This window comes from Neofelis nebulosa, chromosome 17 (genome assembly GCF_028018385.1).
Source record: "Neofelis nebulosa isolate mNeoNeb1 chromosome 17, mNeoNeb1.pri, whole genome shotgun sequence".
Classification (NCBI taxonomy): domain Eukaryota; kingdom Metazoa; phylum Chordata; class Mammalia; order Carnivora; family Felidae; genus Neofelis; species Neofelis nebulosa.
This window is the reverse complement of record NC_080798.1, coordinates 35,633,842-35,660,982: the sequence shown is the minus strand read 5'-3', so window position 1 is coordinate 35,660,982 and position 27,141 is coordinate 35,633,842. Positions and strand designations below refer to the sequence as shown.

The 27,141-nt window shown below is 36.3% G+C and overlaps 1 protein-coding gene and 2 non-coding genes across 11 annotated transcripts in view; all 3 read left to right on the top strand.

Annotated features, from left to right (window-relative positions):
- The window catches only part of CNOT1 (CCR4-NOT transcription complex subunit 1), a 105,118-nt gene that overhangs the window by 51,856 nt on the left and 26,121 nt on the right, over nucleotides 1–27,141 (top strand). For 3 of the 9 annotated variants that reach the window (XM_058706518.1, XM_058706514.1, XM_058706521.1), the window contains exons 9-25: nucleotides 350–476; nucleotides 624–734; nucleotides 3,678–3,848; nucleotides 4,267–4,394; nucleotides 6,747–6,987; nucleotides 8,569–8,688; nucleotides 9,454–9,576; nucleotides 9,787–9,938; nucleotides 16,147–16,297; nucleotides 17,491–17,692; nucleotides 18,675–18,821; nucleotides 20,304–20,428; nucleotides 20,860–21,146; nucleotides 22,216–22,294; nucleotides 24,249–24,479; nucleotides 24,793–24,933; nucleotides 25,862–26,041. In XM_058706518.1, the coding sequence (XP_058562501.1) occupies nucleotides 350–476; nucleotides 624–734; nucleotides 3,678–3,848; nucleotides 4,267–4,394; nucleotides 6,747–6,987; nucleotides 8,569–8,688; nucleotides 9,454–9,576; nucleotides 9,787–9,938; nucleotides 16,147–16,297; nucleotides 17,491–17,692; nucleotides 18,675–18,821; nucleotides 20,304–20,428; nucleotides 20,860–21,146; nucleotides 22,216–22,294; nucleotides 24,249–24,479; nucleotides 24,793–24,933; nucleotides 25,862–26,041 (2,716 nt within the window). The remainder of the gene's footprint in view (nucleotides 1–349; nucleotides 477–623; nucleotides 735–3,677; nucleotides 3,849–4,266; nucleotides 4,395–6,746; nucleotides 6,988–8,568; nucleotides 8,689–9,453; nucleotides 9,577–9,786; nucleotides 9,939–16,146; nucleotides 16,298–17,490; nucleotides 17,693–18,674; nucleotides 18,822–20,303; nucleotides 20,429–20,859; nucleotides 21,147–22,215; nucleotides 22,295–24,248; nucleotides 24,480–24,792; nucleotides 24,934–25,861; nucleotides 26,042–27,141) is intronic. The other 6 variants (XM_058706522.1, XM_058706517.1, XM_058706519.1 and 3 more) reach the window with 3 other exon arrangements.
- LOC131500508 (small nucleolar RNA SNORA50) lies at nucleotides 16,599–16,734 on the top strand. Its single transcript, XR_009256323.1, has one exon. It is a non-coding gene; the product is annotated as a small nucleolar RNA SNORA50 (small nucleolar RNA).
- On the top strand, nucleotides 26,696–26,833 carry LOC131500507 (small nucleolar RNA SNORA46). Its single transcript, XR_009256322.1, has one exon. It is a non-coding gene; the product is annotated as a small nucleolar RNA SNORA46 (small nucleolar RNA).

Genomic DNA, 27,141 nt, shown 5'->3' with positions numbered 1-27,141 from the left:
TTTCCTTTTTCTCTCTAGGTTTACTGAGAAATAGTTGATATCCATCACTGTACAAGTTTAAGCATATAGCCTGATGGTTTTGATTTACATACGTTACGAAATGGTTGCCATGATGGATTCAGCTCATATCTGCCTTGTAATATAGATACAGCAAAAAGGAAAGAAAGCTTTCCCATTTTCTTAGTTACATAGGGGGTTTTTATATTCCTAGCTATATAAAAGTAACATGGAACCAAGCTGGTATTAGTAAAAGTCTAAGGATTTCACTTAAGGATTATTTTATATTAGCATTTCTTATCTTTGGTATGAAGGGTGGAAACATTTTTCTGAAGTTTATTTTCTGTTTCAGTATTGAAGAATGTCGCAATATAATCATGCAGTTTGGTGTCCGGGAGGTTACAGCTGCCCAGGTTGCCAGGGTTTTGGGAATGATGGCTCGAACTCATTCAGGATTGACAGATGGAATTCCATTACAGGTAAGTGTAGAAGTCAACTATTATACAATTTGAATTAATATCCTGCCCTCTTTATTTATTAAATTACAGTATGATTGATTGCTCTACCAACCAGAGCTGAACACATTAAGTAGTTGGTTTTGTTTAATTCAAATTTTACTTGTACAGAGTATCTCTGCTCCTGGCAGTGGGATCTGGAGTGATGGAAAAGATAAAAGTGACGGAGCACAGGCACACACGTGGAATGTAGAAGTCTTGATTGATGTTCTCAAAGAACTGGTGAGTACATGTAATCATGATTTTATATTCATTATGTTAATATGATGTAGCCCAAAGAAAGCAAACGGTAACAAATAAAATTCTGCTGAATAAGCCATAGTGTTTTGGTGTTCCTGACTTCATTGGCTCCAAAGTAATGAAGTGTCCAAGATGATTATGTACTGGAGATAGTTTATAATCAAATACTAGTTTTGTTCATTAGGAGTTGTTGCTGCGCAGTTCTCAGTGATACTACTGAGGTGATTTGGTAGAGTCCTGGTGTGGTTAGTTTGGAGGGACAGCTTTATTTCATAGTAATAATTGTGTAAAGAATTACCAAGAAAGGAGGCCTTCTGAAAATTTTCTGGGAAGTGCAACAGAAATCTTGCTATCTTTTTTTATGGTGGGTAAGGATCATAAAAATCCATACTTCCCTTAACGACTTTCACTTCTAGAATATCCACAAACTAAATAATTGGCCCCCAGATAAAGTACTTCTCCTAAAATATTAAAATGCTTAAATAAAATATGTAGGAATGAAACTTGGAAATTTTGAAAGGGAGTGATGAAATTTAGTCATTGGGAGAATAGTGCAGTCAAGGTGTAATATCTTTAGTCTCATTCATAAAATGTCAAGGAACAAAATATAACATTAAAGACTACATATACATATTTATAACATTCTTTGTGTCGGGTCATTTAGCTATCCTAAGCCTCTGTTTTAATTTTCCATGTTTGTAACTTATAGATAGAGTTGGGTTACGGTTGTCTGTATTACCTTACTATTAACATTATGGATCTTTAAATTTTTCTTAGTAGTAGGTGGAGTCACAGTGTTCAGACCTATTTTCCTTTAGTAATAGGATAAAATAATACTTGATCATGGCAGAAAATTTGGAAAATGAAAAGCAAAATACAGCCATAGTTTCATCATGTACAGATACACTAGTTACTGTTGCTTTTATTCTGTGGTTGTTACGCAAAAGTGAAGAACATGCCCTTTTCACTCAGTAGTTTCATTATTGTACTTTATTGCCCTATTGAAAATATATTGCCCTACTGAAAATAATTTCTCTTTAAAAATTGCAGACAAGGACAGTATTTTCATGTTATCTGAACCTATTTTCTGTTTTCAGAGACTGTAAAAGGCTATAAAATGGAGTGCCTACACTGTGGGTTTGAACACTTGAGTTAGTAACCTGTTTTCTTCCTTCTTCTTTTTTCTTCTCATATATTAGGGTTTTTTGTACTTTAAAAAAAATGTACATTAAATTTTTTTTTTAATTTAACATTTATTTTTGAGAGAGCGAGCATGAGTAGGGCGGGGGGGGGGGGGGGGGGGGGAGAAACAGGCTCCGTGCTTTTAGCATAAACCCGATGTGGGGCTTGACCTCAAAAACTATGAGATCATGACCTGAGTCGAAGTTGGATGCTTAACCAACTGAACCACCCAGGTGCCCATTCTGTACATTTTTTGTAGACAGGAGCAGGAAACCATTTCAGATACATTTTGGGTCAATTATTTTTTTTCTCCATTGCTCACCAACGAGTGGAAGAAACCACAGGGGATTCTTACAGTTTTACCAAACTAGCCTGTGGATTTACCAAATTCGTCTCTATGATAAGGCTATTTAATAGTACATTAATGGTTCTGTTCTGTCACAGTCATTGAAGCAAATTTTAGAAAGAAAAACAATCTTATTTTCTCCGTGCTCTTGTTGGCTTGGATTGAGTAATTTGAAGTTTGTGTTTGTACCGTTGCTTTTTTCTTAAGTGTATTTATTTAGAGAGGAGAATAAGTTAGTTGGGAGAGAGGCAGAGAGAGAGGAGAGAGACAATCCCAAGTAGTTTCCGTGCTGTTGGTGCAGAGCCCCACGCAAGGCTTGATAACCACGAACTTTGAGATCATGACCTGAGCTGAAGTTAAGATTCTGACCCTCAAATGATTGAGCCCCCCAGGCGTCCCTGTACTGTTACTTTTATAAAAAGCAAGCATTAATGTCTTCATGACTTGAAAGGGGTCACCTTGGAGCAAAACTAAACTGACCATGATGCTTTGAAGAGTTTTAAATACAAAGAGTTTTAAATACAAAGCCTCTTTCTTAAGCATAAAATAAACTTAGTACTTTGTGCAGAGTGGTAAATTATCTTCTATAAACTAGTTAACTTTGCTTTGTGTTTTCTTAAGGAGTCTCATACTGATTTTTTTTTGAGTACCTTTTCATAGAACGCTTTTTCAATGGAATTTTCAATCATTTTGACATAAAGAATTTAAACCACTTTTCCTGATAACAATTGGTATACTTTCTGGGGAGATCTTTAGTTAATTAAGAATGGTGTTTGGGGAGGGGCACCTGGGTAGCCCAGTTGGGTAAGCATCCAACTCTTCATCTTGGCTCATGCCATGATCTCATAGTTTGTGAGCTTGAGTCACGTGGGCTCTGTGTGGATGGCATGGAACCTTGCTTGGGTTTCTCTCTCCCTCACTCTCTGCCCTTCCCAAGCTGGCCCTGTCTCTCTCTGTGTCTCAAAAGATAAACTTAAAAATTCCTTTTTAAAAATAATGGTATTTGGGATAATTGATTTACCTTTGCTACTTTGTTCCAAGTTAGTAGAATCTTGGCTTAAAACCGAGTCATTGATTTAAGAGTTTTGCCAGACTGGGATGTGGGAGTGTTAGTTGAACTAAGTATGGGAAGAGAGAGTTCCCTTTTACATACTCCCATAGTCAGAAATATGTCATGAGCTGAAAGGTTGGAGTGCCTCGCTAGAAAAGCTGGTTTATTTTGAATATGAAGTATTTACTTTTCTAAGTCTCTAGAAATGCCAGATAATGATTATTTTGAGTTTATAATTAGAACATTTTAATTTAATTTCAGATTTAATTTGGCTCTTTGGATAAAGCATAAAAATGTTTACAGTTTTTGTTCTTTCATTCGATTTTGAAATGTTTTTCTGTTTTAGAACCCGAGTTTGAATTTCAAGGAAGTAACTTACGAACTGGACCATCCTGGATTTCAAATTCGTGATAGTAAAGGACTTCATAATGTGGTTTATGGCATTCAGAGGGGTCTAGGAATGGAAGTGTTCCCAGTCGACCTCATATATAGACCTTGGAAACATGCAGAAGGCCAGGTGAGCTGATGGTGTGTAGCTTTGGAAGAGGAAGCACATAATGACTTATTCCTTATGTAGTGCCATCTGTCCATTGATTAAAACATTCTTTTAAAATAGAATTTGTTTTGTGTAGTTCAGAATAGCAGAGACTGTCAGTTTTGGAAAGATTATTATCTTGGTTTATCGTAGTTTAGTACTAATCAAACTAAGTGAAGCAAACCGTTTCCCCAACTATTTGTCTCCAACACCATTTTATCTCATACCTTTCATCTGTTTGAATTGTCTGTGGCGTCAAAAGAGCAGAAAGTTAATGTTTTAAAGGGAAATTGTCATTCTAGTAACCTTAAGATTGAGATTAGCTGAATGAAAATGTTTCAGATTTTCATAGCATTTGCAGTCATTTATGGTGGTAAGGACTTTTTTCCTCTTGTTCCAGCTCTCTTTTATTCAGCATTCCCTTATAAATCCAGAGATCTTCTGTTTTGCTGACTATCCCTGTCATACGGTTGCCACCGATATTCTGAAAGCACCACCAGAGGATGACAATCGAGAAATTGCCACATGGTAAACACTCTCCTCTAGCGTTTCTTGAAAGGATAACTTGTGCTTTTTTGCAGTAGAAAATTAATAGGGAGCAACTACATAGTTAAAAGGTTTTACTGAAAGTATTTTTAGTGAGCCGACTTTAAATTTTTAGATGGGTGTTAATGGATAAAAATCTAATTTTAGTCCCATTGTCACTAGATAGTTACATTTTTTCCTCTCTAAGGTCTGCCACTGGGTATTCTCTGAAACTGTCAAATATTGGAAAAGAGGTTTGTACTTCTCCTTTAGATTAGATCCTTTTCTTCTGCCTACAGATTTACTTGCTTTCTTTCCTTTGTAAGTAGCTCAAGATGGCCAAACCATCCATTCTAATCCTTTCAGCTAAATTACCTAGTTTATTTGAGTTCCAATTCCTAATTTCTGAGGGAGAATCAGACTTTGGCCCAGTACATTTCTCCTGGAACTCAAGTCACTCCTCTCTAGGAATATGAGGTAAGGATGGTGAAAGTACTTACATTACTGTTGAAATACACACACACACACACACACACACACACACACACTACACACTACACACACTCTCTCTCCCTCTCTCCCTCTCTCCCTCCCTCCCTCCCCCCCCCCCCCCTTCTCTCAAACACTCTGACACACTTAGTCGACAGAGGGGACATGGGCTTGATTGCTCCCCAAAGGTACTACTTTATGTTTCTTATCTCTTCTTCCTAACTCAAGTTTTCTGAGATCCTTTTCTGACACGGAACAGATGATTCTCTGCATTTTGGGGGCTATGGGTGGGTTTTTTAGGGCAGTTTAAAGCCCTTTTGATATTTCCAGTTCTTCTAAAGTCAAGAAGAGATGATAAACTTTTCCTGTGAAGATTTAGTTAACATCTGGGTTTTCTGACCATATAGTCTCCTGTAGCAAGTACTTAATAAGCTCTTTATTGTAGCACAGTATAAATACAGATGTAGCTCTCTCAGAAAACATTTCGTGAAATAGGCAGTGGGTGAGGTTGGTCTGTGGATGCAGTTTGCTGATATCTGTTCTGAAAGATTGACCCCAAGCAGTAGTTTGTTCTAAAATGTGTCCTTGGGGCACCTGGATGGCTCAGTTGGTTGAGCATACAACCTTGATTTTGGCTTGGATCATGATCTCATGGTTTGTGAGTTTGAGCCCTGTATCGGGCTCTGTGCTGAATGCACGGAGCCTGGTTGGGATTCTCTCTTTGTCTCAAAAATAATGAATCTTAAAAAAAAAGAAAGTGTATCCTTTTCCCAGGTGCTAGCAAAATTGTATCTGTAGGCTTGATTGATTTTTTTTTTTTCTGTTAAGTCTAATGTATATAGCAGTGTTTATTTTGTGAAACGAAAATGTCATATTAAATTTAACAGTTCCTTAACATAGCTGTACATTCAAGTCTGTCTCAAAATTGTCTTTTAACAGTTTGTATGAGTAAGAGTCCAGACAGGGTTCATATAGTTTATTCTGTAAGTCTTCCTTTTCTCACTCTTCTTTTTCAAAATAATAACTTAGGGGTGACTGGGATGCTTAGTTGAGTGTCTGACTTTGGCTCAGGACATGATCTCATGGTTTGTGAGTTCGAGCCCTGCTTTGGGCTTGCTGGTGTCAGTGCTGAGGCTGTGTTTGGATCCTCTGCCTCCCCGTACTCTCTCTCAGAAATAAACTTTAGAAATAAATACAACTTTTGCCATTGATTTGATGAAGTAATCGGATCATTTCTCCTTTAGAATACCCCATAGTATGGGGTATATGTTTCCTGATGGCATTTAGTTTGATCTCTGTCTCCATAGTTTTCATGCACTATGGGTAGAGTAAAATTTTGATGTTTGATTAAAGTCAACCACTTTCAGCTTCTTGGGGCAAGAATAATGCATATGGGATGTGTGGACCTCTGAACTTGGGTGATATCAGGGGGGCACTGAAGTTATACCTTTTCATTATCAAAGTAAGTGTCCAGCTGTATTTTTGTGTAAAATTTTTCAGTGTATAAATTAGGTCAATGTTTGTATTTTCCATTTTTGAGCATTTCTAAACACTGTGATGTTGTTTGCTTCTATTTTACACGCTAATCACAAAAATCTTCAATGATACCTCCTTGATAAGAAGGATCCATGATTATGTCAGTGGTCTGTAGTGTTGCCTCTCCACTTACTGTCAACTTGGACTATCTCTGAAATTAGTGTGATATACTAGTATATAATTTTAATATGAACACTATTTAAATATTTTTCAAATATTAATAGATGACCCCTCAGTATTGTCATGATAGTTGGTATGACTTATTTGGAAAATGGATTTTTGTATACTTCTGTTTTCATTGACAGAGTATCTTACTTCCATTCTTGTTAGGAAGAGCTTGGATTTGATTGAATCTCTTCTGAGGCTTGCAGAGGTGGGGCAATATGAGCAAGTTAAACAGCTCTTCAGCTTCCCTATTAAACACTGTCCAGACATGCTGGTATTGGCCTTACTACAGATCAACACCTCTTGGCACACCTTGCGCCATGAGCTCATCTCCACTCTGATGCCAATTTTCCTCGGAAACCATCCTAACTCTGCTATTATTTTGCACTATGCGTGGCATGGGCAGGTAAGACATGAATATTTCTTTGTCTTAATACTTGACATTCTGTGGAAGATGTTCAAACTAAATTGTCAATCTTGAATATGACACTTTGGAAAAGTTGCACTTTCATGAAGCCTATTTTATCTTTTAGCATCATGTGGGTGTTAAAGTATAAAACTTTAAAGTATAAGAAGGCAGTTAAAAAATCAATATCATGAAAGCTCCACACTACTAGGGCACCACTATGATTGGTAACAGTAATGAGCTTAATTATTTATCGTGGAAGCAGAAGGTACTCCTGTCACTTTTTAACTGTAAATGGGAGAAGATCACAGGTCAATTTGACATCTTCTATTTTATCCAAATTCAGCATCTAAATTTTATTTTAGTTTCTGCTGCAGTGACTTTTAAGTCCTGTGCTGCTTTCCTTCCCTAATTTGTAACATGTAAATATTTTCTTGTCCATTGCACCTCCCCCTGCTCCCACTAGCCTGTATTTTTAATAATAACAAATGGAGAAGCTTAGGCGGGTAGAAAAGCAGTCATCAACTACTTTACATCAAGTTTCTTTTCTGGCTGGTTGTTTTTTTGTTTTTGTTTTTTTTCCTTTAACCATTTTCATTCTCAGTGTAGTTTACATTATATATAAGTGCTTTTAAAACATTAAACTCTTATTTATAAATGAAAAATGTTAGCTTTAGTTCCATGCTGTCAGTCAGCCCTCCATTTCTAGAGACTCAACTTACATGGTAAACTTAGAGTTGACAGAATGTTTAGCAGCCATTTACAAGGTTTGCTGCCCAGACCTTTTTAGGTCTTTCTCACCACATCTATAAGGTACAAAGGGCAGGTAGAAAGGAGCTGCGTCTCCTCACTTCTTGTTGAATACTTGTTTCACCTGAACCTGCTGTTGCCTCAAGACAGTTACTGGAAAGTGATTTAGATACAGTGCTAGCAATTGCCTTGCCATTGCTTCCATGAGAATCGATTGCTAAACTACGACTGTTGGTTTCATTCAGCTGCAAAACTTTAGATCAGTTCTCAAAGCTAGGATGTTTTCTGGACAAAAAGGAAATTGAATAATCACCAAAAAAAAAAAAAAAAAAAAAAGGAACATTCTTATTTGTTAAAATAGGTAGATTTAGAATGTACGAGAATGTTAAAATAGGTAGATTTAGAATGTACAAGTACCATTCCCAAAAATACTGATTGAACACTACACTGTGCAGCATGAGAAATGATTACCTTAAACTACTTTTTTAAATCTATAGACTAGTAATTTATAACTTAGTAAGGAATTAAACAAATTTCATGTGCCCTCATGTTCACACCATAATCTGTTTGAAAATGTATTGGCCTATGTTTTATAGGAGAAGTACATTTATTGAATGACTATATGACCCAAGGTTTAGGAACAGGCTTTCATTTGGAAGATGTGGAAATAACTTGACTTTCCTATAAAGAATGTCACTGCAGTCAGTGCTTGAGGCTTGAACTGATGCACCTCAATTTTTTGTAAATATAACAAGTAAAATTAGCTGGACATTCATGTTAGTGCCTGTGAAAACGTTTAGCATTATTGATATGTAACCCCTGTTTTCTTAGGGACAGTCTCCCTCAATCCGCCAACTTATCATGCATGCAATGGCAGAATGGTACATGCGAGGGGAGCAGTATGACCAGGCCAAATTGTCTCGAATACTTGATGTGGCCCAGGACTTGAAGGTGAGCTCGGAGGGACAGGCTGACATTTTTATTTATTAATGAAAAAACAGACTTTTTATGTTATCTAGATACCTTAGGGATAATCAAATATAACTAGCTCTTAGGTAGCTTATGTTGAGCTTTATAGTTTTGCCTTGTAAGTAGACAGGGATTGGAACAGTGGTTTTGGAAACGTAAGAAATGTTTTCATTGTTTACATTTGACTGAATTTTGTTTGGTCTTCTATGGTAGTTGCAAGGCTATTTTAAAGCAAGTGATAACTGGCCTCAGATGTAGATCTGTGAGATATAATTTGTGGAGAAACTGGTTGGCTTTTACACCCTTTGCAGATTTCATTAACATTAATGGAATCTTTTCACAAATAGTCTCTGATTCTTGATGTCTTTGACCAGTAGGTGCATAGTACTGATATTGCAGTTGTGCTTAGGTTAGAATAAGCCCGACTTTAGATTTTTAAAAACAGAGTAAGGATACTTTTTCATGCATCGTATGCTCTGATTTAGGTTTAGTTATTTTAAGAAACACAGGGTAAAGTTATTTTGGAGGTCAAGTCATATGCCCACCTTTGAAATGTGACTTATTTTAAGTAAGAACTAAATCAGCACTGAATTGTAGTAAGCTTTAAAAAAAATATGATCAAGAAAATATTAGCAATGTTTTGTTTAGACTTGTTTGTGAAAATAAAAGCAGGAAACAAAATAGGACAGAGTGATAGAAAGATACTTAATTGCTTGACTTACAGTTTCTGATATTCTTTTGCTTTAGGCCTTGTCAATGCTGCTAAATGGTACTCCATTTGCCTTTGTTATCGACCTTGCTGCACTTGCTTCGCGTCGTGAATACCTCAAACTTGACAAGTGGCTCACAGATAAAATTCGAGAGCATGGAGTAAGCAGGATTTGTCCCATTTGTTACTTCTCTTAAATTTTGATGCCTAAAATAGCTAAGTAAACAACCTTTTTAAATGGCAGTGGAATGTTATATTGTGGATTTGAGTCATACTGTCTTTAATAGTCTTTAATCTGAAAGCAGTCTATCTTAAATCTGAAAGCAATTAAGATCAATATCTGATACACCAAGAAACTTTATATTTTCCAGGAGCCTTTTATCCAGGCATGTATGACTTTTTTAAAGAGACGGTGCCCTTCTATTTTGGGTGGACTTGCCCCAGAGAAAGATCAGCCCAAAAGTGCTCAACTTCCTCCAGAAACTCTGGCAACAATGTTGGCCTGTTTACAAGCTTGTGCAGGGTAAGAAGAGCATGCTTAAATATGACTGTTTAGTACTGGAATTAGATTATGAATAACTTGTTTTGGAAAATAAGGGTTGAATGAGTGTAAGTGACAGCAGTTTAGATAATCCAGTGGTTTTAAGTTTAGAGTACAATACTCAAAATACATATTCTTTCCATTTGAATGGATTTTTTTTTTTTTTTTTTTGTATATGATGTGAGGTGGGGTCCAGTTTCATTGTTTTGCATAGGAAGTTCAATCATCCCAACACCATTTGAAGAGACTGGTCTTTCTTTTAAATGGTCTTTTGGAAAATAAGTTGCCCATAATGTATGGGTTTTATTTCTGGATTCTTTGTTCTGTATATGTCTATCCTTATGCCAGTACCATAGGTTTTCAGTGAGATTTGAAATTGGGAAATACGAGTCCTCCAACTTTGTTCTTTTTTTAGTATTGTTTTGGCTGTTCTGGGTCCCTTGCATTCCCATGTGAATTTTAGGATCAGCTTGTTGATTTTTGCGAAGTTATGAAGAAGCCCACTGGGATAATGTTGAATCTTTACATCATTTTGGGGGAATATTGCCATCTTAAAATACTAAGTATTTTGATTCATGAATCTGAGATGTTTTTAGGTCTTTAATTCCTTTCAGGAATGTTTTCATTTTCAGTGTTTAAGTCTTACACTTGTTTTATTGTATTTATTGTTAAATATTTTGTACAAGACATGTCATATGCAAATAGAATTTTATTTCTTCCTTTTCCATCTTTTTCTTGCTTATTTTCTCTAGTGTAAACCTCAGTCTAATGTTGAATAGAAATGGCAAGAGCAGACATTCTTGTCTTGTTCTTGAATTTATAAGGAAAGTATTCCTTATTCACCATCAAGTGTGATGTTAGCTGTGGGTTTCCGTAGATACCCTTCCAGTTGAGGTTTCCTTACCTTTAATTCTAGTTAGTAGCCTGTTTTATCATTAAGGTGTTTTGTCAGATACTTTGGTCTACCTTTCTTGAGAAGATCTTGTTTTTGTTTTTTATTCTGTTGTAGTATATTAATAGAAATTTGGATGTTAAAAAATACTGCATTCCTGGGATAAATTTCACTTCAGTCTTTGTGTATGTATACTTTTTATATGCTGCTGAATTCAATTTGCTAGTATTTGGTGAGCATTTTTGTATCTGTATTCCTAAGGGATATTGTTTTGTAGTTTTCTTGTGTTGTTTTTGTCTGGTTTTGATTATCAGGGTAATCTTGGAGGATTCATACAATGAATTGGTAAAGTGTTCTTAACTCTTAATTTTTGTGAGAAAGATTGGTAACAGTTCTTTAGATGTTTCATAGAATTTAGCAGTGAATCCATCTGGTGTTAGGCTTTTTCTTGTGGTAGTTTTTAATTACTAATTCAATATCTTGTTATGTATCTCTGCATATTTTCTTTTTTTTCCTCCCTTGGATCAATGTTAGCATTTTGTCTATGAATTTGTCCATTTCACCTAGGTTATCTCACTTGTTGTTCTTACATACTATATCTTTGTCATCTTCATTTCTCTAAGGTTGGTAGTAATAGTCCTGTCTTTCACTTCCTGGTTTTAGTATTTGAATCTCTTCTCCCTTTTCCCCCACCCATTTCTTGTCATTTTGGATAAACGTATGTCAAGTTTGTTGAACTTTTCAGAGAAGCAACTTTTTGTTTTGTTTTTCTCTTGTTTTTCTACTTTCCATTTCATTTATTCCAACTGTCAACTTTATTATTTTCCTTCCTTATTTTGAATTTGGTTTGAACATTTTAAACCTGATTAAGGTGGAAAGTTTGGTTTTTCATTTGAGATTGTTCCTGTTTAATTGGGGTGTTTATGGCTTTGAATTTCCACCTATGAAATGCTTTAAGTTTGGTATTGTGTTTTCATTTTCACCTGAAAGTATTTTTTTTTTAAGTTATTTTGAGAGATAGAGAACAGGGCGGGGGGAGGGGCAGAGAGAGAGATGGAGACACAGAATCTGAAGTAGGCTCCAGGCTCTGAGATGTCCACACAGAACCCTATGCGGGGCTTGAACTTGTGAACCTTGAGATCATGACCTGAGCCAAGTTGGACCCTTAGTGAGCCACCCAGACACCCCTCAGATTTTATTTTTAAGTAATCTCTTTACCCAATGTGGGGCTCTAACTCACAACCCTGAGATCAGGAGTCTCATGCTTTACTAACTGACCAGTGAGGTGCCCTTGTAGTAGTCTTTTTTTGTCATGTTTGGCCGCTGAAGTCTCTGGGTAGCCTTGTGGTCAGCTAAGTCAATTACTTGACAACTTGTTAACCTTAATTTTCTTCTTAGAGCCTAAATGTCAACTTCAAGTGAGAGCTTGGTTCTTTTTAGGTCTTTCAGGGGAATATTACAGATTTAGGTATTGGCAGCACTCTATACATGTGTAAGGACTTCTTGGTTCCCTGGGAAAATGAGTGTTTTTCACAGTTCTATCCATGGGAATTTTATTCCCAAATTTTCCTTTTAAGCTTTTTGGGTAACCTGTTGTTTGCTCAGACTGTTATCTTCTATCCCAGGGAGCCAGAAAATTAAAACAATTACCTTTAAATATTTCCTTCAGATACCTCAAGAGGAAAACGCTATTTGCATTTGGCCAGCTATTAAGTCAGATAAAGATAATCTTGCCATTGTGGTCTCCCAGGGAATCCTCTGGTGAAATAATGGCAATTCTCTAAGAATGAGGCTTTGCAGATGCCTCAAGCCACTTCCGAGCCCTCTCCTATGGCTGTCAGGCTGCTGGTTTTCTCTGAGATTGTAAACTATTAGTTCTCAAGGCAGCTGTGCAGCTTGAGGGGGCTGGGAATAAAGTAATTTAAGATTGCAGAAAGCTTTTATTACCAAGGTTTAGTTTTCTTTCTAGAGTAAAAATTCCTGGATTGTTGTAAGCTGTTAGTCTCCAGTGTTTTGATAAAGTTGATTGTGACAATTTTTGCCACTTTTTAAGTTACTTTTATAGGGGAGAGAATATATGGAGGTCTTTACTACACCGTTTTTTGCTTATGTACTATGTATTTTTTTTGTAAGTTCTGAAGTATAATAAACAGGTGTGAGTCTATTCTGCAGCTTCAACTGTAACATTTTTGAAGCTGTCTTTCTTTGTCTTCCTCTCCAGTCCTGTTTTCTTCCGTCTCCCACACAGATCTTGAATTTTATTTTGCCTTGCCTTATTTTTTAAAAATTTACACATGTATATCCCTAACTCAGTGTACTCAATCAAGGAATATTTTGCTTCCTTAGAGTCATAAGACAGTGTTATTGATTGTTATAACCAGAGACAAGTGTGCTGTTGGCACCTCCTGGGTAAAGGCCAGGGATGCTGGTAAACATTTTACAGTGCACAATAGAAACAACACAACAAAGTCCAAGGTGCTAATAGTACAACATTTGAGAAACCCTGCTAAGTTCTTAATGTTCTAAAATTTAAAGTCTAGAGTTTTGACTCTTACATTTATATATTTTAATCTACCTGAAATTAAATAATCATAAATTGAATACTGTAAATTTAAGGGCATATTGAAATTGGATAAAATGGTTTTTTGTGTGTGTGTAGGGAGGTAGTTTACCTGACTTGGATTTCAGTTTCTTTTGTTGATTAGAAGTACCTGTTTTCTTGAAGAATTTAATGAAATAATTCGTGTAAAGTTTTTAGAATCGTTACTGATAAAAAAATAAATGCCAAAGAAGGAAAGTTCTTCCAATTAATAAATAAGTAATTATGATGGAGTTACAAAATTTAGTGGATGCTGAAAGTAGTGAGTGAATGTTTCAGGAGCAGGGCAGTCAGCTAGTTATAGAGTGTCTCCCCACAAATTAACAAAGGGAAAAGTAGTAATGTTTTATTGAGAAAACTGGCAAATGCCACATTAATTCTTTGATCAAAGTGATCACCAGCTCTCTGTATAATATGCCTCATAATAAAACATGAAGGGCACCTGGCTAGCTCATTCGGTAGAGCATGCGACTCTTGATTTCAAGTTTGTTAGTTTGAACCACATGTTGGGCATAGAATTACTTGAAAAAATAATGCACTGAGAAGAATACGATGTAACTACTGTGGTAGTCCTGCCATAAATGTATCTAAAATATCAAACTCAAAGTAAGGGACATTGTATAAAATACATATTTTAAAAAAAAATCAACTTGAAGAAGGCAAATAACAGCTGATGAATTTTTTCCAGTTTAAAGAAATTAGGGTTGCCTGGGTGGCTCAGTCAGTTAAGTGTTCGACTTCGGCTCAGGTAATGATCTCACAGTTTGTGAGTTTGAGCCCTGCATTGGGGTTGCTGTTGTCAGCTCGGAGCCTGGTGTCTGCTTCAGATTCTGTGTTTCCCTCTCTCTCTGCCTCTCCCATGCTTGCATGCATGCATGCATGCATGCACGCACGCTCGCTCATGCGTGTGCACACTCGCACGCGGTCTCTCTCTCTCTCTAACATAAACATTAAAAAAATGAAAGAAACTAAAGAGGTGACAGCTCAGTGCAGTGTATTGGATCATGATTCAAGGGTAAAGTAGCAGTGAAGTACATAATTGGAACAACTCATATAATTTTTTTTACATTTTTTTTTTTTTTTTTAATCTTTACTTTTTCAGAGAGCGAGAGACAAGAGTGTGAGTGGGGGGGTGGGGGCACAGAGAGAGGGAGACACAGTATCCGAAGCGGGCTCCAGGCTCTGAGCTGTCAGCACAGAGCCGGACGTGGGGCTCGAACTCACGAACTGTGAGATCATGACCTGAGCTGAAGTTGGATGCCTAACCGACTATGCCACCCAGGCACCCCAACAATTGATATAATTGTAACATGGCCTGTTTAATTTTATCTGCGTTAAATTTTCTTATTTTTATTTATTTTTTATTTTTTTATTTTTTTTTTCAACGTTTTTTATTTATTTTTGGGACAGAGACATAGCATGAACGGGGGAGGGGCAGAGAGAGAGGGAGACACAGAATCGGAAACAGGCTCCAGGCTCTGAGCCATCAGCCCAGAGCCTGACGCGGGGCTCGAACTCACGGACCGCGAGATCGTGACCTGGCTGAAGTCGGACGCTTAACCGACTGCGCCACCCAGGCGCCCCATCTTATTTTTATTATTTCACGTGGTGTGTAAGAAAATGTCCTTGTTCTTAGGAAATACATAGTGAAGTATTTAGGAATAAAAGATATGTGGTGTATCTAACCTTAAAAACTTCATGGAGGAGACAGTAGAAAGGATGGCTAAACAAATAGGGCAAAATATAACTAACTAGTGGGTGAAGCATTTATGGGAGTTTCTTATAATATTAGTTAGCCTCTTCTAAGTTTGAAACTGTGTGAAATATAAGAAAGTTTTTCCAGAATAATATGGAATGTTTTAATTAACCATATTTTATCAATCTAATATACCCAGCTTTTAATATTTTAAAATCTGAAAGGATTCATGTCATTAGCTATCTCTGAATTTGAAATCTTAACTATTGGCATCAAGAAGTAAAAGTAGTCACATTTAGAAAAAGAAAACATAAAACTACATTAAATGGGGTGCCTGGGTTGACTCCATTAAGTCTCTAACTCTTGGTTTTGGCTCAGGTTATGATCTCATGGTTTCTGAGTTGGAGCCCCTTTGTAGGGCCCCACCCCAGTGCAAGGGGCTTGATTAGGACTCTCTCCTCCTCTTTCTGCCCTTCCCACGCACACATGTATGCTTTCTCTCTCAAAAAATAAACTTAAAAAAAAAAAAACACATTTAAAAGTTATTAGTTGCACTGTACACAAGGTTTAGTTTCAGAGGTATATATTAGATATCTTTGGGGCACCTGGGTGGCTTAGTTGGTTAAGTGTCCAAATCTTGATTTGACCTCAGGTCATGATCCCAAGGTCATCACATCAAGTCCCACATCAGGTTCCATGATGAGCATGGAGCCTGCTTAGGATTCTCTCTCCTCCCCCCCCCCCCCCCTCCATCCCTCTTCCCCACTTGTGCATGTGCACTCTATCTCTAAAATAGAATTTTTTAAAAAAAAAAGTAATTAAAGATCTCTAAGAGAGAGCTGTGCTCAGAAAATCCTAGTGATTAGTGATGGATACAAAGACGTGGGGTATGGTGGAAATGTAGCCATATGTTCTAGCAGGTTTTCTTTATTATAAAATCAGGTTTGTTTATATAGGTGTTCCAAGGAGTAGCAAGTGATATTTTTTACTCTTCTGTCTTTAGGAGTGTTTCTCAGGAGTTATCAGAAACCATCCTCACCATGGTAGCCAATTGCAGTAATGTTATGAATAAAGCCAGACAGCCACCACCTGGAGTTATGCCAAAAGGACGTCCTCCTAGTGCTAGCAGCTTAGATGCCATTTCTCCTGTTCAGGTAAGTGAATGCTACAACTGGTATGTCTGCATTTGTTCATAGACTTGGAATAGAATAAACTTCTACATCATTAGTAATCTACTCAAAGGAAAATTTGTCTGACTTTATTACCTTTTAGACACCTGCATGTCTAGCATCCACTATTACATTTTAAAGGAGATCTATAAATAGGCAACGTAGTTGAGGATAGACTTTAATCATTAAATAGAACCTGTCTCTGAGAGGAAAGAGACAAGACAGCTTCTTTAGGTAAATGGTAAGGGCTTCTTTTTAAAATAAGAATAACTTAGACTTGAGAAATAAGCACTGCCTTTGAACCTGATGTGTCTTGTTTGTAGCTTCACGGGCCAAGCAACAGTGCTAGAGCATAAGGACTTGTTATAACTGGGGCTCTTCAGCTCTCAACTGAACTGCTCTTTTAAAAACAAGGTACATTTAAGTTACTCCCTGACACCAACCACCCCCCTTCTCTCTGGGAGCAACATACTCCACTTCTGTTTTCATCTGCATTGATTGGCAGATTGGGGTTTAAGAAAAAAAGAATGTTTAGTAATTCTTCAATGGCCGCTTTATAAAAGGCATTTATGTACCATTTCTGTAGTCATAAAGGTCTGAAATAATGCCACGAACCAAGGAGCTCAGAAGTGCAGTTATTAGATACTTTAAAAGATGTTTTGGTGAATAGCATACCTTGTTTTTTGTTTGCTTTAGATTAGAGCTGATCTCCTCCAACCCTTAAGATCCTCAAATTTTGAGTAGATTTATTTGTTTTGAGTGGAAGATTTATTTCTAATTGCTAAGCTTTTATTGTGTTGGAAGTTAAATAATGTAGTTCAAGAGATTGTTTCTGTTGTAAAGGGGCTTGTTGGAAATTTTAAAGACCTAATGTAACAGTTGTCCTGTGTGTTTAGTGCTATGGCTGCAGGGCAGTTCGTCTTAAACATTAACTCTTGAAGTTCCTTATCCCTCACATTATGGCTCTGGTACTTTGGCGGAGGCTAATAACTCTTTAAACCTTCTCTATGATATAGTAAGAACAATGTCTGGCACACTTGACTTGATGTCGGGATTTAGTTATGATTGCTTGGGGTTTTGTAATTTATTAAGCATATGAAGAGCTAAAGATTTCTTGTGTCATAAATCTGCATGTGCTTGAAGTATGTTTAATACATTTTTATAATGTTTTTCTTTAGATTGACCCTCTTGGTGGAATGGCATCTCTTAGTATAGGTGGTTCAGCTGCCCCTCACACCCAGAGTATGCAGGGTTTTCCTCCAAATTTGGGTTCTGCATTCAGTACCCCTCAGTCACCAGCAAAAGCATTTCCACCCCTTTCAACCCCAAACCAGACAACTGCATTCAGTGGTATTGGAGGACTTTCATCACAGCTTCCAGGTAAGTGGGGTGGCGGATGGAAGTGCAGATCATTTGTAAGTTTCATTGTGCTTTAGTGTGTAGTAAGGTGTTTGGAGTCATTGTGATAAAATGAAAGCTGTTTAAATTGTGAAGGTTACTTCAACCTTCACAGCTGGGAAGAGAAAACTATACTATTACAATATTAATTCATTCACATTGTAAGGATCCTGTATTACCAAATGATAGTATAAACAGTAACAAGTGTGCTAATCACATATTCTGCAAGCTTTATAAATTACAGTTAGTATAATAAAAAAAATCTTTTATGTATGAGATTCAGGTATATGTTCTGCTTCATTCTACCTCACCTACCTTGACAGTGATGGTAAATCCCTTTTCAGTTTTTTCCAGATTATTTTAGCTTTGAACTTTTCTGTTGAAGTAACGGTCACATCCCACCCCCACCCCTCACCCCCACCTCTGTAATTTGTTTGTCTTAAGGTATCTGCATTTTGACTCTGTAACCTAATTAACACTGCTGTTATGTGGTTCAAGCCCTGATTGTTGATTTAAGTCAGAGTTACTTCTTCGGTAAAAGCTTCTTAGCAAAGTCCTAACTTAAGTTCTGTTTGCTAGAGTTGAGGAATAGGGAAGGCCTCCTGGCTCATGTTAACTGGAATATAGTAGCAAGAAATTGATTTTCAGTCATTGGGAGAAGCAAGCCAGTTCCCCTTTACTTTTACTACCTTATGTATCATACCACATATGAGAATGTATAGTTAAGGATTTGTGTATTAATATCTTATTAAGAATATAAATACATGAATAATTCTAAAAGCTGAAGAAATTCTGGCATTGTCCATTTTCATCTCTTTATTCATTCAGTTTCTCTGTAAAATTAAATAGACAATGTGAGGGAATTAAGAAAGACCCGGACTTTTAAAATAAGAACCTGTATCTCTGATGTAAATTCAAGAATATGAATAATGATAAGACTTCTGGCTGCCTTCCTTCTTTCTAGTAGGTGGTCTTGGCACAGGCAGCCTGACTGGTATAGGAACTGGGGCTCTTGGACTCCCTGCAGTGAATAACGACCCTTTTGTACAGAGGAAACTGGGCACCTCTGGACTGAACCAGCCTACATTCCAGCAGAGTAAGATGAAACCTTGTAAGTGGTAGTGTTGTCTGTGATTGTGAAGTATGACTGATGCACATAAAGCTTTTTAGATTTCCAATTTGTTCTTCCTAGATTTATGGACGGCCCAGAGTTATGTGGACAAAAACGTTGCCTTCTTTTAATTTTTTTTCAACATTTTTTAATTTTTATTTATTTTTGGGACAGAGAGAGACAGAGCATGAACGGGGGAGGGGCAGAGCCTTCTTTTAATATATTGTTAGTAGGGCCATATGTTGATGTGCCTTCTATATCAGTGGGAATTAATTTATGAACTTGATTTATTAAAATAAGAAACTGAGGTATCACTCCACCTTTGATTGGATTGCTAGAACAGTATGATGGTTAATAAGAAGTAGCATCCTTTAGGATCATTAGTCTACAAGTAAGAAATACAGTAAAAAGAAGACTTAGCAGTTTAAATATATGTATATAAATATTATATTTATTATAAATATGTGTTGGTGGTGTGGTGGTCTTCGGTTTTGGTTTTGTTTTTTTAAACAAATCAAGAGCAGCCATGAGAATTTCAGATTCTTCTTTCAGGTTGGTAGTTTATAAAGCAGTTTATTTTAAGATTAAAGCTTTATGATCTATATAGCATTATATATAATAAATATCACCATATATATGATGTAACTTGGAAAACAGCTTTTAAAGTTTTACCTCCTTAGTAAGGTAATTTTCAAGGTCAGAAGTCTTCTTTGTAAATACATAAGTATCATTTACTTATAAATACCCGTCTCGTTGGGACTAAATAGTCATTGTACAGGATTTGAAATTATACCAGTTGACTTGAAAATGTTAGTGTGAAAGGCTTGTCTGAATGTTAATGTTTTGTAGCATGCTTTGTGTTTATATCAGTGTGTCATGCACATGCATTGATAATTCCTAGATGTCATTTTTTAAAAAATAAAACATTTAAAAAATGTTTATTTTTTTGAGAGAGTTGGGAGAGAGCGAATGCAAATGGGGGAGGGGGAGAGAGAGGGGGGGAGAGAAAGAATCCCGAGGAGGCTTTGTGTTGTAAGCGCACAGCCCCACATGGGGCTCGATCACATGAACTTGTGATATAGTGACCTGAGCTAAAACCAAGAAGTCGAATGCTTAACCGATTGAGCCACCAAGGTGCCCCAGATGTCACTTTTATTAAAAAGTAGTAAAAGACTTGTTAACGTCAAGTGAGGTGGTATTAAGGGTAAGTGCATTGTGAATTTGAATGTAGTGGACTTTCACAGGTTGATAAAGCCTGATGAAGAAAATACTAAGGTAGAACTATAGTTGTAAGGCAATTTTGTTAAAATCTTTTTTATGTAGTTAAAATACTTGAATACTGAACCTTGGCCACTTAATAATTTCTTCATTTTCTCCCTTAAAATGAAAACTATATTATTCTCTTTGGCTTTCTGTGTGTCTCATGGGGAAGTGGGGGAAAGAGCTTAAATGCCCAGTGGGTTGCCTTTCTGTTTGTTACAGCGGACTTGTCTCAGGTGTGGCCAGAGGCAAATCAGCACTTTAGTAAAGAGATAGATGATGAAGCAAACAGCTATTTTCAGAGAATATATAATCATCCACCACATCCAACTATGTCTGTTGATGAGGTGAGTGTCTAGGATGTTCCTATACGTTATGGTTTATGTAAATCTTAAATAAATGCCCTTTTCAAAGAGTTTGGAAATTCAGCTGATCGTGTTATGATATGTCTGTGTACCATTTCAGATCTTAACATTCATCTCAAGCTCAAGTGTTTTGTTAAATGCTTTGCCTAACGGTTCTTTTTGAAAATATTTTAAGTATATTTATTTTTTCTACACCTGACACAGGGCTATAACCCCCTGTGGGGGAGGTCATGACCCCCAAATCAAGAGTCGCATGCTCTTCCAACTGAGGCAGACGGGCGCCCTCCTCCCCTGCTTTAAAAAAAAGATTTTATTTTTAAATTATATTCTTTTTAACAATTCTTTGAGAACTCTTTGAAGAATGCTTTTCATAATAGTTTCCTTTATGAATGTTTTTGTCTTGTTTTTCCTAGGTATTAGAAATGTTACAGAGGTTTAAAGACTCTACCATAAAGAGGGAACGAGAAGTATTTAACTGTATGTTGAGGAACTTATTTGAAGAATATCGGTTTTTCCCCCAATACCCTGATAAAGAGTTACATATAACTGCCTGCTTGTTTGGTGGGATAATCGAAAAAGGACTGGTCACTTACATGGCACTAGGTCTGGCCCTGCGATATGTTCTTGAAGCCTTACGCAAGCCTTTTGGATCCAAAATGTATTATTTTGGGATTGCTGCACTAGATAGATTTAAAAATAGGTGAGTGAATAGGTTTCCTATGAAGCATCTCTTTTTTAGTGTAAGAAATAATAACTATCATATACAACCTAATTCTTGCCATGCCCCATCATTATATATATCTTAACAGTATAAAGTTGAAGAGGAAGAAGTGAAAACAATCCATTACAGTTATGAAATAAATGGTAGGAAAAGTATAAACTGAAATAGTTTTTTGTTGATTATTGAGGGCTAAGTCATTGTTTTATATTACAGTTCTTTGAATTTGACAAAATTTATACAGTTATGTAACTACTGTCACAATCAAGATACTGAATATTTGTATCACTCCCAAGCAATTCTCTTGTTTTGCCTTTGTACAAGTTCACCTTCCCCCATCTTTGACCCCTGGCAGTCACTAATCTGCTTTCTCTGTAGTTTTTCAGGTACACGGTGTGAGTCTAACTTGTTACAATTACTACCCATCTTTTGAAATTAATCTGTATTACTGCATGTTTCAGTACTTGTTCCTTGTCATAGCTGGATACTATTCCATTGTATGGATTAACTCTGAATTGTTTCTCCATTTTTTGATTAACATTTGGGGAGTTGTTCTGGGTAGCAGTTTTAGTGGCTCATTGTAATTGTAACTGAAAATAGGACCTTTAAAAAAGATACTGTTTCCTTTCTTTTTCTTTCTTTTTTTTTAAGTTTATTTATTTATTTTGAGAGAGAGAGAGAGAGAGAGAGAGAAAGAGAGAGAGAGAGAATCTGAAGTGGGCTCTGCACTGACCACAGTGAATCCAAAGTGGGGCTTGAACTCCCGAACCCTGAGATCATGACGTGAACCAAAGTCACATGCTTAACTGACTGAGCTACACAGGTGCCCCATAGATACTGTTTTCTGATGTAAAAAGAGTGAAATTCATCAATATTTCTCTCTACTTCTGTGTTCTTTGGCATTCTCTTCAAATAAGGTGTTTCCAAGGTAGAATGAGGACAGTGGCTTAGACTAGCATTTGGAAAAAAATTTGTTAATTGTGCTGCTTCTGTTCTTACATGAAAAGAATGAATGAATGAATGAATGAATGAATGAATATTTTATTGGCAGATTGAAGGACTATCCCCAGTATTGTCAGCACTTGGCTTCTATCAGTCACTTTATGCAATTTCCACATCATTTACAGGAGGTAAGTGTGTCTGATACCTCAAATCTGTCTAATAGTTGGAGAGTTTATTTTAATTTGATTTTGGGTTTGCTGGGACTGGCATTGAGATTTCTTAATGATTGGCATGTTATAAGCATACATATTTTTGGTGCTCATTAGGCAGCTTAATGATAGGTCATGAAAAAAAATGTCATTCTTGGATTATCTTTTCTAAGCAGTGGTTTTGCTTCATTTAATGAAAGGCTTTTATCAGGTACTTAAGCCTGATAATGCTGTTGAAGTATAGACATCTTTTACTATTATTAAGAATTCCTGCCTGATTCTATAAAGTATTTGGAGTGGGAATCTTGGATAAAAATAAATAAAGATGTTCCTTTGATCTAAATGTTAATATGAGCCAGAGCTGTTTCATATAAGACTAAGACAAGTGTTTCTTGAAACTACAGCCTGCTTGTGGCACCTGGCTGCTTCAGTCAGTAGAGCATGTGACTCTTGCTCTCTGGATTGTGAGTTCAAGCTCCATGTTAGGTGTAGAGATTACTTAAAAAAAAAAAAAAAAAAAATACAGCCTTCTTAACTACCTGCTTAGAGTCCTTTCATATACTTGTTTAAAAGGAGAGAGGTAGTCCTTGAGGAAATGGACCTAGAGATTATAGTTTTAAGCCATTTTACATGATTTGTCAACTATTGTTTTAGTAAGTGATTTTAGGTTAATTGGCTAATATTATTCATACCTTTGTCTTGGCTTTAGTCAAAGTCTACTCCCAGAGAACAAGAAAATTGATTAATTTTTATTGTTATTTTACATGAAGCTGAAAAATGGCTTTATAACATCGTATTTTAAGGAATCAGATCAGAATTTGAACCTACTTTTAATTTTTATTAGAATTTAGTCCAGTGTTTTCTACCTCGTGCTGCTGGGTTTGTTTGTAGGAGGCCAGGGTTTTTGTGTTGGCTTAACCTAGGAGACCTATGGAGTGACAGGTGTGAGTGTTACTTATTCATCTGAGGGGGTTGGGAGAATATGCCAGTATTGTAATACTGAAAACTATACAGGAAAGCAGAGTTTTGTAAAGCTAAGATGAGAAGTCAGAGGCTTACCACAGTAAAATGTGTTTGGAATTCAGAGGTGGGAATATAGACCTTAGGTAAGTGGAGACCAGGAGAGGGGCATGGGCATGATCACAGAAAACAGTGGTCCCCACCACCCCTTGTAACAAGACAGCTAGAGAGAGAGAGAGAGAGAGAGAGAGAGAGAGAGAGAGAGAGGTAATTGTTTTCATTTGTGTACTTTAAGACGCTATACTTTATTCAGAGACTGTCTTACTTGAAAATCTCCTTTTTTGAATAAAGTTATCATATACCTAGATAGTAGTTTTTGTTTTGTTCAGGCATGGATCGCTGGAAATAGGATCAGGATCCCTATGTCAGTTTTCTAATTTGTATGGAGAAAGGTCAAATGGTCTGAAATGGAAAAAAAAGTTTGCTGTCTTATTACCTTCTAGAACTGACTTGCCTTTCTACAGTGTGTTTGTTTTGTAGTGATAGCTTTGCTGAGAGATAATTCACATTACCATGTATTTTTTAGGCCTTAGATTTCTCATCAGTGTTCATTAAAAGAGATCAGTTTATTGTACAAATTTAAAAATGTTAAGGTTTATATATATTAAGGTATTTACGGAGGTATATATGCAAGCATTGGTGGGTGTTTTGAACGTTGTTTTGCTAGACTAGTTCTCATAAATTTTTTAAGACACATTAATATTTTACTTCCTAAAGAGCCCCTGGTATCCACTTACATATATTACGTATAGAAATATGGACCAAAATGGGGCAAGGAGTAAGGGTTATAGATGAGCCAGAAGAGTCTTCTGAAATGATTTTTCCCTTGCTAGAAGTCAGGGGAGTATAATTCAGAATTTTCAGTTTTTGTTAAGAACTTTTTTAATGTGTTTCCATCTCCCTACCCCTATAGTATATTGAGTATGGACAGCAGTCTAGAGATCCTCCTGTGAAAATGCAGGGCTCTATCACAACCCCTGGAAGTATTGCACTGGCTCAGGCCCAGGCTCAGGCCCAGGTTCCAGCAAAAGCTCCCCTTGCTGGTCAGGTTAGCACGATGGTAACCACCTCAACAACCACCACTGTTGCTAAAACGGTTACAGTCACCAGGCCAACCGGAGTCAGCTTTAAGAAAGATGTGCCAGTAAGTAGATCTTTTTTCTTTTCTCGGATTTGTTATGTTGTAAATGTATCTAGGAGTGAGCATGTGTTTTAATTTTATTATAAACAGCACATGCCTAGTAAAGTATAAAGATGAACATTTCTCCCTTTGTATCTCCCCCAGATTTCCCAGAGGCAGGCACTATTAACAGTTCAGCATGTATTCTTGCCAACAGTTCCAATGCACAGCCATATATACCATGTATATGTTTTATATTAAATATGTATACATTTTCCCCTGGGATTTGTCAAACAGGTATTTCAGTTCATTTATTTTATGTACTTTGTGTTTTTAGCCTTCTATTAATACTACAAATATAGATACGTTGCTTGTGGCCACAGATCAAACTGAGAGAATTGTAGAGCCCCCAGAAAATATCCAAGAGAAAATTGCTTTTATCTTCAATAATCTCTCACAGTCGAATATGACACAAAAGGTGAGCATGATATAATAGTTTATATATCATTGCGAATGCTATCTATTTTATCCCTAGTGGGTTGGGGGATTTCTGCACCTTTTTAAATACTCAGTTTACTCTAAAGATTTAAAGATTGAAGTAATAGAATCAAAGCAAAGGGAATACAGATATACAATTAGTGGCTGTGGTTTTTGTAGCCATTAAATAGTACTAGTTTTGTGGTGAGTTTTACAGGCTTTTGAAGTAAACTACACGATCTCATCATGATGGAACATGTCATTTGTACCTCATCACAACTCATGTCCTCCCAGAGACCATTCAGAGCTATTATTAGGTGCTTAGTAACTGAGGTAGACCTTGTGCAGAGCATAAGAAGAGATTCTTCTCTTTCAAGATTATATAATAACGCATTGGAAATGCCTGTTTTAGCCTGTAAGATTAGCCTAAACAAGTAGGTTTTGAGATATTATGTATGTACCATCTTTCAAAATCCCACCAGAATTGATTATGAGTAAAATAAGTCTTTAGTGTCCTTTTGGAAGAGAAATTTCAAACTTTAGAGATGATTCCTGGAGATAGAAATTTAGGAAAATATGGTTCTGGTGTTAAGTCTGTTAACAGTAGGCTGTACATTAGCAATATATGCAAGTTTGGTCAAATTGAGAGTTGGGTAAGGTGAGGGTGAGGGACTTAAAGTTGAAAGGAACCATAGATGTTTTAGTCGTAGTCACCCACAGTTTGAGAGATGATTGACTTTGTACTAACAAGAATTTAATATATTATACTTCATAGCATATGTCTCATGTGGGGGGAGATGAAACATGGGGCTTTAGCATCTAATTTTGCAAGGAGCCACATGGTATAGGATTGTTTACATAGAAGAAACACAAAGCTGTATTTTATCATCTTTTAACCGTGTACTTCCTGTGTCATATTGATTGGCTAGGTTGAAGAACTAAAGGAAACTGTGAAGGAAGAATTTATGCCTTGGGTTTCACAATACCTGGTTATGAAGAGAGTCAGTATTGAGCCAAACTTTCACAGCCTCTATTCAAACTTCCTTGACACGCTGAAGAACCCTGAATTTAATAAGATGGTTCTGAATGAGACCTACAGAAACATCAAAGTAAAATTTAGTTCTTCTATTCCTTTTCATTACTGTTTTGAATTTGGAAATACTTGATTGTACAAGCAAAATTTTGGGGGGAGGTATTTATTGGCTGTTTTTTCTCTAAGTTATCTAGGGTTTGTTTCAGATACGGAACTAAATTTCACGAAGAATTTCATGAAGATCTACTCTATACTGTTTACTTTGAAAGTAGCTATACTATTCTAAATTTGTTTTCATCATTTCATGCATGGTTTTAATTCTTGATCCTCTGTTTATGTTTTCAACTTGCTTTTAATTTGTAATATGCTCTTAGCTCTAGTCCCTCACTTTTGTGTTTTTTTTTTAAATAGTCTTCTAGAAATCTATTGTATGGATGTTTATTGCTAATGGATATTTAGGTTGTTAATAACTTTAACTGTTACAAAGACAATGCTCCAGTAAGTCTTTTATGTCTTCTTAAGTGCCACATATCTTTAGACTCTTGACTTATTTGTAGGATAGCTGTTTTAAGGATTCTCAGCAGTTTAGAGTCAAAGTTTTCCTAATGTGCTAACGCTTGTTTCATGAAATTAGGTATTTTATTTCTCAGGAGGAATAACATTTCAAGAAAACCTATCATATAGCTGTAATCATTCTTTGATGAATGATTTGGGCATTGGCTTAGGAACCAGCACTATATTTAAACCTGTGGATGGAAATTTTTCCCATTCCTGGTTATGCTGTAGTGCAAAATAATTCCTGGCTCTTTGTGTTGCACAGCTGACTTTGTGCCATTCTGCTGTTGATCTGTAGAGTTAAGGAACATAACTATACTCACTTTTTGTTTTTTGTTTTTTGTTTTTTTTTAATCTGATGGCAATGATGATTGGGATATAAAAGTTTCTACATATTCTGGAGCAAAATTTCAAGATTCTTTTAAACAAATTTAAATTACAACTTTAAATTTATAGCCATAAATTAAGAAGTAATATGTAGTAGATGGATGTATATGCTTGCCCCAAAACACCCTCGGGTGATGTTTCTGTCCCCCTTAGGAAAGTAAGAACTACAGAATTAATGAAATAGATAGGTAATTAAATCTAGATTTAAATCCAGAAATTCTAAAGGAAGCACTT